Genomic DNA, 12098 nt, shown 5'->3' with positions numbered 1-12098 from the left:
GGAAGTTTGAAAATGAAATAGGTGAGCCTGAGATTAAAAATGCATTGCAGATATCTGTGAGCGAGAGTAATGTTAGACTGTTGCAGTTGATAATTTATGCCTTCCTGTCTCACTTTGGACTTTTCTGCAAGGCTGAAGGTGAGTTATATTTCCAGTTGATTGTGCCTTGCCACTAAATCGCCAGATCAGTTGTCACCAATTGTGACAATCTCAGGCTGCCTATGCCAAAAACTTGGTGTGCAGAATAGTGCCACTAAGAAGTAATTGTGTTTCCTTCAAGTTGAGTCCCAAGAGTTTGCAGAAATAAAAATCAACAAGAAAAAATGACTCCCTCCGCCAGAAACTAAAAACAAAAACCCATACACACCTTTGTTTAACATAATGGAGGGGAGACCACAGGAAAAGGGAATGAAACTAAGCAAGAAGATTTTTTAAAAAAAAAATGATGAAAGCAAAAGAGTGACGGATGGTGAGGATAAGGAAAAGCAGACAGGCAGAAGATAAAGTGCAATCATTTATTGTAAATCCCAACCTATGCAAGGTTGCTGAATAGGATTGGATATCTCTCTTTGCTATAGGCATCTCAGTAAGAATGAAATTAGATGTAATCAGGAAGATTAGACCCGCATTTCCCAATTTATTTATTTTTCTTTATTTTTACAACCAGTGAAGGCAAAGGTTGAATTAGGGCCAAAGCATTGGAAGAGAGAGAAATTAGATCTTCCTCTGCTACTTGCCTACTTAAAATTGCCCCTTAAGCTTGGCCAACCACAGGACAAAAGAGAAAGGATATGTAGTAGACCCAATAGCTTCATTGTGTGGATCAGCTAATTCCAGTAATAATTATAAAAGCAATCCAGGCCCAGACTACAGGACAAGAGAGATTACAGGTAGTCCTCGTTTTACAACAGCTTATTTAGTGACTGTTAATGAAGTTACAATGGCACTGAAAAAAAAGTGATTTATGACCATTTTTTTAAACTTACGGCCATTGTTGCATCCCCATGATCACTTGATCAACATTCAGACCCTTGGCATATGCTTGGTTCATATTTATGACTGCTGCAGTGTCCACAGGTCGTGTGATCCCCTGTTGCGACCTTTTGACAAGCCGTCAATGGGAAAGCCAGATTGAATTAACAACTATGTTAGTTATTTAACAACTGCAGTGATTCAGTGATTAACATCTGTGGCAAGAAAGGTCATAAAATGGGGCAAAATTCACTTAAAAGTGTTCTGTTCTTCCTTAGGAACAGAATTGTTGAGCTCAGTTGTGGTCACAAAATCTCCCTCTACATTCCAGCAAGAGGAAGATCAGGCTAGGCAGTGTCCTCTTTGAGAAGGCTGTGTCCAGTGGTGGGATTCAAACATTTTTATTACCAGTTCTGTGGTGTGGCTTGGTGGGCATGGTGTGGCTTGATGGGTATGGCAGGGGAAGTCAAAATCTCCATTCCAGGGAAGGTTACTGCCAAAATCCCCATTCTCTCGCGGTCAGCTGGGACTCGGGAGGCAGAAAATAGATGGGGACGGGACCAGTCCGAGGTTATATTTACTATCCTGTCAGAGCTAAAGAAGCTTCTTGGATGAGAAGCAAAACATCTTCAAAGAAAAACAAGAAGTCCAGTTGTCTCCTGAAAAAGCACCTTTGGGACACGAAAGCAACATATCTAGAACCTTCATATATTGAAAACCACATTTTTTTTTAAAATTTATGCACTGTTACACAACAACAAAAATAGACTGTAGAACGATACGTTTGCTTTGGTACCACACATCAATGCTCTTTGCAAAAAGTTCACAATGGATATTTTTTGTGTTGTCTCTATTTTATTGTGTTCCTACATCAGGTGTGCCTGAGGCAGAACTTACCTGGTTCAGGAACAAAATCAAGATGGCCCCTGACCTTCACATCCTTGATGGGTCACTGCTGATTCAAACGTATCTCTCTCCGACCAAGGGTTGTATTCTTGTAGGGCTGCCAAACATCCGCGGGGAGAGGTAACGGAAAGCACACAGCTCCTAGTCCTCGTAAGTTACAGTATGCAATCTTTTCAAGAATTCATATCTTTTGTCATTTTTTTTCTCTCCAACCAGAAAACCTGTGATCAAAGGAGGAGGAGTATAATTTAATTGGGGGAAATCATGTATAGATTTTTTTTTAATGAATACTGCATTTTCCGGTGAGGGGACCTGATAAATAATTGGAGCACTCAAGGAATTTACCTCTTTCATGCTAATATTTGATCATGAGAAAGAAAGCCAATTTGGTGTAGCGGTTAAGGCATCAGGCTAGAAACAGGAAGACTGTGAGTTCCTGTCCTGCCTTAGGCATAAAGTTGGATGGACTTGGACCAGTCGGTCTCTTTCATCCCCATGAAGGAGGCAATGGCAGACCACTTCTGGAAAACCTTGTGTTTGGAAGAAATGTCCTTCTGGGTTCAATTCTAAGTGGGGGGAAAGACCCTGGATTCATGGAAGTTGCTTGGAAAGGAGGTTTATTGATGATGGACAGGATCACATGGTTTGAGGTCCTCGGAGGGGAAATGGAAGAGATGCTGAGAGTGCCCTGGTTTTATGCCCACTCTGGGCTTTTAAATTTGAACTTGTATTCTGATTGGTTGTCAGACTCCCATGGGGCCATGAGTCCCAACTTTGGTTGAGCCTTGCTGCATGATGATGTAATGAAAGGGTTTTGGGCAATTCCTACGATGTCTTTGCCTGAAGGAGATAGATCTTTGTTATGTAGAATAGACTGACTCATGCCTTAATGGCCCATTGACAAGGTGGGGTTCTGAGTTTCTGCCTCCCTTTTAGGGGAAATATTCTGTCCTTTTAATATTTCCTAAAATATTTCATTTTCCTAGGAGAGGGGTAGGTGCTAACTTCCTACCTTGTTTTAAAAAAGGAAGGGGAAGTCAGCAGGGCAGTCTCTGAAAAATGAACATGATTGAATGAAAGAAGAAAAATCATGAAAAGAATTCAAGCTTCTACAAAAAATAATGATGTTAGGACCAACTTTCCAACTGATAATTAATAGGACTTTTTCACAAATGTCCTTTGATCCCATATCAAATACTTTCCTCAGAATTGGGCCTTTGGAGAAATTGTAGCATTCACATGCTTGTAAACCTACTATTTATTGACCACCATCTCTCTCCATTGGAAAACTGCCCCAATTTTCATTTTAAATAATGCATATCATATTTGTATGCCTAGTGCTACCAAATCTGGACTACCACAGTCTGTGTAAGACTATTGGATAATACAGGTAGTCCTCAATTTACAACAGTTCATTTAGTGACTGTTCAAAGTTACCGCAGCACTGAAAAAAGTGATTTATGATCGTTTTTTTCACACCTGCAACCTTTGTAGCTTCCCCATGGACACGTGATCAAAATTTAGATGCTTGCAACTGACTCATATGTCAGGCCTGGAAGCCATCTTGGGCATTGGATCTTTAGGCCTGCCACATTTAGCCTGTGGGAAACTGGAAGGGGGGGATTGTAGATAGTCATATATCATTCCTTTCTCCGAGAGGTCAAGGACATTCTGCCCTGCACCTGGAGGGGGTGTGACTGGGAGGAATCTCCAATTGGGATGGTTCTTGATTGGACTATGTGATGGACATATGGGTCCTAGGTAGGTGCTGGACTTTCTTTTGGGTGGGGAAAACCGGAAGCTTTCAGATCGTGGTTTTCCCAGATGTGCCAATATGACATCTCTACTAAATGGAACTTTGAGGAACTTCAAGCCTCAGAGTCTTATTTGGTTTCGGGTTGTTACTTGGAATCCTGACATCATACTTATGACGTTGCTGTGCCCCAAGGTCACGTGATCACCTTTTGTGATCATACTGACAAGCAAAGTCAATGGGGAAGCCAGATTCACTTAACAACAGTGTTAGTAAACCTAACAACTGCAGTGAAATCACTTAACACTGTGGCAGAGGAAGATGATAAAATGGGGGAAAATTCACTTAGCAATAGAAATTTGGGGCTCAATTGTCATAAGTCGAGGACTACATGTAGTATAGCAACTGTTTTCTGTGCCGTCTTCAACCGAGGCACAAGAATGCTATCTATTTAAACAGTAGAGCCATGAAAGACAGCATTCCAAAATATGTGCCTGCTAATAATTCAATTGAATGAGTTTTATTTTTGAGTCCATTTAAGACTTCACGATAAACCAAGATTTAAAATATTTAGGGGTGCATCAGGGAGATGGGCTCAAGAACCATTAATCTTTCTCACCTTCAGACCAGCCATTTCCCTCTGCTTTGCTCTTACCTGGCAACCACGAGAATAAAAATTGTCTTGTGTAGTGGTGCGAAAGAAAGAAATCTCTGTTGTTATTGTTTCAAAATAAAACAAAGCCACTGATTACCGTGAATTACAAGAGGGCATCTATAACAAACGTCCTTGCAATATAATTCTTTTACTCTTGTCCCCCACTTAACATGAAATATGTCGGAAGGCCAGACCTTTAAACTTGGCTGAACAATCTCATACACATCCCCAACTCCCACTGACATCCCTGAGACCTGAAAGTGACACCTCTTGCACTGGGTTCAAGCAGGGTTTGGGGAGGATCAATCAACTCTGGGAATTTTTCTGCAGCTTTTCCAAGGGTCTGAAGGCAGAAGAGATCCTTTCTCCATATAGCAAGCTTCCCTCCATGAAAAACACTATCCTCCTGTTTTCTGTTGTTGGAGAAGCCGGACCTGTAACAAATTGCAAAGTGACACTACCAATTTCACACTTTGATGACAAATGCATAAATTCAGTCTGCCCGAGTTTTTAGTTTTTTGTTTTAATATTCAACGGGTCATCAGAGGGTGAAGTTTACTTTGTCTTACATTTCTCAATAGGAAACAGTTTGAGCTTAGCTGGGTGATTTAGAAAGGCATTGTCAGGTCCAGAGCCTGAGTGGTAATGTATTCCTGGGGCTGATTTATGATACTTGGTGATGGATTTCCTTGCCTAATAACATGCTTGTGCCACTTTTACTCCACACTGCTTGAGAAGAGAAAGACAGCAGGCTAGGTGAAGTGAAAGCTACTGTAGATTTGTTAAGGAGGTGTGCGTGCCCCTTCTGGAAACCCTGTGCTGCATTCCCAAACCATACGTCAATAGCCTTGGCAGATCTTTTTTCAGGGCATGACTTTGGCCCTTTTTTAAAACAAAATGTTGACACAAGTTTTCTTAGCTGTAGAAATTCCTCTTCCATCTCTCTCTCTATTTCTGCCTTATCCATCTCTCTGGCATACAGCATTTTTTTTACAACTTGGCTTCTTTTAAAACCCATTCATTTCACCAAGATTAAGTCTTTCTGAAAGGATTACTAAATAACATTAGGAATTAATCTCATCTGCAGAGGAAAGTGCCTTTGTATCTTTGTCTCTGTAATATATTCCCAGACCCACCGCAGCTCCCTCCTCAGTTTGAAGACATGGCAGCCACTCTGTCCCTTGTGGGGCCAGGCATTCCTTCAGTGATAACATCTCCTTCAGGAACAAGAAAAATATTGAGCCAAGGAAGCTCTGTGCTCATAGGTAAGTTCCACCCTTTTAAAAATCTACCTGTCCTAAATCTATCCACACCCCCAGGAAGTTGGAAATAAATGGTTCGGCCCAGTGCAGGGAGTCCTTGTCATCAGTCCCAACACAATGCATTGATCAGCTTTGTTTTCAAATACATTGAGTGGCTGGTGAGTTCTTTTTTTTTTTCTTTTTGTTGAAGATTAAGTAGAAATCTACTCCCAAATGTACTTTAATGCTCTGTGATTATTGCAAGGAATTTTGCCAGGAACACGTTGGCTTCTCTTTCTTTAGGTGAAAAATAAACTGTTTGGGGCTCATACTTACAAGAGAGTTTTTTTTAAAAAAAAAATAGCCACTGTAGATGAATTACCTATAAATAAAGATGCTTGCAAGTGATAATGGCTACTCTTCTGTCAAAGATATGAATCTGATTCTTTACTCCTGATTTGAAATATTTTCAATTTTTGCTCCACAAGAAATTCTGGATATGTCTAATAAGCGTATATTCCTCTTCCACCTGTGTTCTTAGCTGATTTTCCTGGCATATGATAATTTAATAAAATCAAGTATGTGTAAACTAATGGCTAAAATCTATATCCGTGTGTATGTTCCAGCATAACTCTGGACCGTCTCGAGCAATTTCAATCAAACTTGGTACACAGATGACTTACTCTCTGGAAATAAATACTGTGGGGTAAAACACCCCTAAAAACCCTTGGTGTGTGTTCTGTTAGATACAGCCTATTGTGCCTTAAATGGTTTCTACCGTACAGCACAGTGGGGTTGCCATGGTAACAGCTTCACAGTACCCCACAAGGGGGCTCCCTCTGGTAAGGGGAAAATCCAACATTAGAAACTATTTTGGTGTGGACATTTCCCCCTGTAAATAAATACTCAAGCAACGGGGTTATCGGCTAGTGAAAAATAAGAAACCCTGCTGACTCCTTGTTCACTTTCTAAGTTAACTAAGAATCTGTGGGGATGATTGCCAGGCAAGGTCTCTACATATCTGGGACCTTGATTGTTCATGGTTCTTCTAATCTAAATCACAGTCTTTTGCCAAGTTGTTCCAGATATCAAGAGAATGATGAGAGTGATGAATCCTCAGGGGAGGAAAGGGGCACAAGGTTCACCCAATTAACACTATAGTTTTACTCATTGTGTATATGTAGCATCATGTTACACAAACTTAAGAGAGAGAACTGGCCCCACAATGCTCACTTGGCCATGTTGACTGAAGTAATGTATTTTGGAAAGTATGTTGACCTAGTAGTTAGTCTCTTGCTAATTATGACCACTAATCCTGTATGAAAAAGAAATCCTTCATTTTTTCTCTTCGTTCAATTTTATGAGGGTGGAAAAAGAATCTGTTGAAATTTTGTTCTAAGTAGTATTGACATAGTTGGATTATGATGCTCTTGCACTTAATTATAAAGTGAACAAGGACAGATGGGTGAATTATTTTTCACTGAGCAGTCATTTCTTTAGTGGTCTGTAGTCTCCCTGATTTACTATGCATTGGTTAAATCCCAAGGGCCTCTTCTGATTGGTTGGTTTCAGACAAGAAATTAGCCAGTCGGGAAGGTTCATTGGGACTGAAAGATATATATCGACAGCATTCTTTTGTGTTTTCCATCACTTCTGGAAATAAACTAAATTCAAAACACCATTAAGAGAAATTTGAAAGACTTGTTCAAGTATGTTGAGGATAAGGTTTTAAAAAATCATCTTCAAAGGAAGAAATGTTTTGAGAAAGTTGCATGGTAGATATCAGCGCTCTTCCAGTACCCAACAATCTATCTCTCTTGTGTTATCATTTTTCATATATAAATCCTTTCTTATCCAGCAAAGCAATAAGCCACACTGCCATGTTCAAAATGAAGATTTCGCAATTTTTAAGAGAAATTAATAAGTTACGCTTAAGGACTGTCAGTCTATCCATGACAGTTACTTTTTTAAAGTTATTTTTTAAAAATGGCAGCCACTGATTTGTACTTTTATAAACTCAAGAGAGATGTTGCATTTATATGTAATCAGCTATTCATAAACAGGTGTTTGAAGCAATTTTGAAATGCTATCATTTTAATATTTTGTCAATCATCAATTTAAGATTTTAAAAATAATTTGATCTCGAACTCAGCAGTTGCGGGGGGGAACCATAATCCTAATAGTTCATTTGAGATCTGCATATGTGGGACTGATTGGGTAGATTGCAGTGGTGACATCGAAATGTAATTTTATCATGTTTACCTATAACTTAAATTATTGTATTCTATTCCAATTTAATTTTAGACTGTATTTTATTCCAATTTCATCTTAAAATGTATTTTATTCTGATTCCATTTTAAATTGTTTTTTTTAATCATTTTAAATGATTTCATTTTAAATTGCTTTTATCAAATTTTAGTAATAATTTGCTTATGGAACTTTGCACTTTGTTATGGCCCAAAGGCTAATCAATAAAGACTCAACATCAATGTCTAATTGCTAAATAAAAAGCTCCTGAAGTGGAACTGGGGAAAAAGTGGGTAGAAGATCTTAATTTCTCCCCTTTCTCTGTTACACTGCCCTATGCCACCATATTTTTCTGTTTAACTGAAAGGGTGATCTGATAGTTTCATGGAAATATGGCCAACCCATCTACTTATCTGCCATTTCATTTACCAGCCAGCATATCTTCAATAGTAAACTAAGAAAACAAAAAGTCCACTTTTCTTTCTAATAAAATTGCAACCATCAAAGAAAATAACCTATTTTTTCTTTAAAATATTTCTTTTTGCTTGTGGGAATGAAGTATAATTTTGTAATAAGATCAGAGGTGGTATTCAGCCAGTTCGGACCAATTCGGTTAAGTAGCAGAAATTTTGAGTAGTTCAGAGAACCGGCAAATTCCACCTCTGGTTGGCCCCGCCCTCCCATCCTGTCCTACATTCCCTTGGTCTTTTTTAGGTCAGCTGATTTGTGTGGCAGAGCAGATTGCTGCCCCCTCAGCTGAGCTAAAAAACAGCTCATGCCATCAGCGCTGATACTGAGGGTGGTCTTTGAGCGCTGCACGTGCACGCAAAGCACATGTTAGGCGGCACAGGCAAAGCGCTCTCTCATAGAACTGGTAGCAAAAGATTTGGAATCACTTTTAGCGAAAGTTAGTTCTGGTATCAGATCTTGGGCAAAGAAATAAGCAGATAGCAGAAGAAGGTGTTTTAAAATGTATCACAATCTGATTTGCTGGTCTTGTCCAGCATGATTGCAACAGTTCTTTATTCAGACATATGGAAGCAGAATAAAGCAGGTTTTTTTTTTTTATTCAGAGATATCAAAGCAACAGAAGATACAGACTCAAGAGCAAAATCAGCCCTTGGTGTACACAGCTACTTCACTGGCCTCACACTTTTAAAATGGTTAGTTGCTATTGAGTGAGTCAAATTTGGAGAAAGGTACTTTGTGACAGAAATCATAATACCAACTGAATCCTTATCATTAGAGGATAAACACCACTATTAATTGATGAAATGGTCTATTGTTGCATTGAGCTCTATATTTAATAAAGCTCTTCTTTTAAACCTTGTGTATTTTAATGATAGAGAGCCCCGTTTGATGTAGTAGCTAAAGGCATCAGGCTGGAAACAGAGTGGTAGTGACACCCAACTGGATGACTTTGAACCAGTTACTTCGTCATAGAAAGAATAGAATGGCAAATTACTTCCAAAAAGGTTGCTAAGGAAACTGCATGGATTTGTCCATGTCCAGAAGTCAAGACTAACTTGAAGGCAAAAGTTAAAAACACTTGAGTGATGCCCAGACAGTGACCCAGACTTTCAATGCAAGTTTCTTTAAATATATTGCTCTGATTCATAGGTGGTATGTAATAAGAACAGTAGTGTTAGCCAGGAAAAATGTGCTTTTTATGACTAGAGAAATACAGTCAGCCATAAAAAGGAAATCCTGCTGTTCCATATTTATTGTTTTCTCCCTTAGTGACTTCCATATCAAGTTTGCTTAGTTCTCAAATCAAACCTGGGTCTTTTTGAATCCAAACATAAGCTTTGAATCATAGAGAGCCGGTGTTTTTTTTTATCATATCTCATTCCCATGGACTATGGAATGAGCATGTGAGACAATTTTCTCCATTGATTCAGAGATTGGACAATGAGAATTGTCTTCTTAATTTGTGAGCCATTGCATTATTTAATTAGAACAGTTGGGTAATGATAGGAACACATTCCTTTTGAACTTTATTGAGTAAATGCATAAAAAATTATCCCAGCACTTGTCCTCCTTCACTTCTGGACTAAATAGTCAGCCCTGACCAGAAGAAAGAAAAGGAGAAGGTGAATGGTACCAGTTTTCCTCTTGATATATTGCTAATCTCCTTGGAAAAGCCAGTTGACTACGTAGTCACATAGTAGAATTATGAAGTTGTGAGTTTGCTTCAAAAAACATTGGTTTTGAAAAGTGCCCTGTCATGTTCGATCCAGTGCAAGTCTTTTCTTCGTCATAATTTTGTGAGCTGTTTTCTGGATATTGTTGACAATAAATAAATCATTGATTTTACAAGCAATCATTTCATTCCTTCTCAGGTATCTCTCCATATTTGCTTGGGTGGAATTCAATGTTTTTTGTGCAGATATCATGGAAGAATTTTTACCATCAGTTTCAAACTACTGTATATACTCGAGTATAAGCCTAGTTTTTCAGCCCACTTTTTGGGCTGAAAAAAGCCGCCTCGGCTTATACTCGAGTCAGTGAAAAATTTGCCCGAAATGGAGGAGAAAAAGGGGCGGGGCCATGCCGCTGGGTGACACTCGTGAATGGCCCAGTGCCCCTGTGAGTTTCCCCTCCCTCTGTCAGTTTGCCGCGCAGCGCGCACCGCACCATCCCCCCTCCTCACGTTCTAATGTAATGCAGGGCTGTCTTACGATTCCCCTTCCTCCCCTCCTGCCGCTCTGCAACGATGTCCCACCTCCTCCTTGTTATGGCAAGCAGCCACATAACGATGTCCCACCTCCTCTGGTACAGTGATCCAATGATAGGAATCACTGTGCCGTGTGTCATAGGAGGCGGGACATCGCTCCCATGGCTGCACGGGACATCATCATCACAGCGGGACATCAGCATCATGAGGTGAGTGAAGTATTTCATTGAATACACCGCTAGTTTACTGTTTTTCTTTGAAATAAATATTCAAAAACATTATTGGTATCTATTTTTATTTTTGAAATTTACCGGTAGCTGCTGCATTTCCCACCCTAGGCTTATACTCGAGTCAATAACTTTTCCAGTTTTTTGTGGTAAAATTAGGTGCCTCTGCTTATATTCGGGTCGGCCTATACTCGAGTATATACGGTAAACTGCTTTTCTTTCCATAAAAGTACATCATCTCATCATCTCGGAGCTGAAACAGGCTGGAAATAGACAAATATGCTGATTCATTGCTTTATCATCAACCTAGGTTCTCCAGACGGTTGTGTTATAACAAGGAATACACGGTTATCCAGCATATTAAGTTTTGACCTATTTTCTGTCTTTTTAAAATCTTCTAGGCTGCCCAGTAGATGGTCATCCAACTCCTAACATCACTTGGTTTTATGATGGTCATCCCTTCCATCTGCCCCATCGGGTGTTGGCATCTGGTCAGATTCTCCAGCTCCTGAATGTCAGCAATGATTATCAGGGAGAAATCAGCTGCAGGGCTCAGAATGAGGCAGGCTTGCTTATTCAGAAAACATCACTGGTCATCCAAGGTAAACATATTTCTAGAGCAGCCTTTACCTAACTGGTAATATTTCCATGTGTGAACTTCAGTTTCTCATGGTTTCTTCGAATTATGACAACTGAAACCAAATGGATCTTTTGAACTAACAAATGGAAAACACAGTTTGGAGAGGCAGTATATTCTGGTTTTCTGAATGTTTATACATCTTTGCCACTCAATGTTATCAGAGCTTCCTGCAAGTTATACAGAGGGAGTCTAAGAGAATGTTTAAAAGAAAGGCTGATGCTTGTTTCATTTATTGCAAATAGAAAGCCATCCAACTTGCTCTGGGCATGCTGTGGAAATGCAAATCTCATGCAAAAGTAAACAGTTTCTGGACAGTAGTATATGTTATTTTAGAATATTACATATTGTATCAGTATTAACTGCTGGTGATTTTTTTCCTAGACTCTTTCAGCATAGAAACAAACCCAACTGAGAAAACCTATGTCGGTTTTATGTCAGATTGCTTACCCTGAGAAGAAGAAGAAAAATACAGCCATTTAATAGTAGTAGAATGTAGTAGACTAGTCTAGCAGGGGCATTATAATAAGGTTGTTAAAGTCTTGTACTAAAAATGGAGAGACTGAGGTTCTAGTCCACCTTCTACATAGAAGCTTAACTGGATAACTTTGAACATTAATCTTTGTTTCAGTCCAACCTGCCTTGCAAAGTTATTGGGTGGCATTCTTTATCAACCTTTGGGAGTGTTCTTTAATTTTTAATGATACAGCATGCTGTATACCAGTGGTCCCCAACCTTTTTATCGCCGCGGACCAGTCAGCCTTTGATAATTTTACCGTGGCC

General features: G+C 39.4%; 1 protein-coding gene across 1 annotated transcript in view; it reads left to right on the top strand.

Moving 5' to 3' along the window:
• ADAMTSL1 (ADAMTS like 1) overlaps positions 1 to 12098 on the top strand; it is a 542768-nt gene that overhangs the window by 518594 nt on the left and 12076 nt on the right. Inside the window, 5 exon segments of the mRNA XM_032212442.1 lie at positions 1848 to 1931; positions 1934 to 2028; position 2689; positions 5417 to 5551; positions 11080 to 11280. Coding sequence (XP_032068333.1) covers positions 1848 to 1931; positions 1934 to 2028; position 2689; positions 5417 to 5551; positions 11080 to 11280 — 516 coding nt within the window.

The sequence above is a fragment of the Thamnophis elegans genome, chromosome 3 (genome assembly GCF_009769535.1).
Source record: "Thamnophis elegans isolate rThaEle1 chromosome 3, rThaEle1.pri, whole genome shotgun sequence".
Lineage (NCBI taxonomy): Eukaryota > Metazoa > Chordata > Lepidosauria > Squamata > Colubridae > Thamnophis > Thamnophis elegans.
Note: the sequence above shows the minus strand (reverse complement) of the source record. Positions and strands in the feature narration are given on the sequence as shown.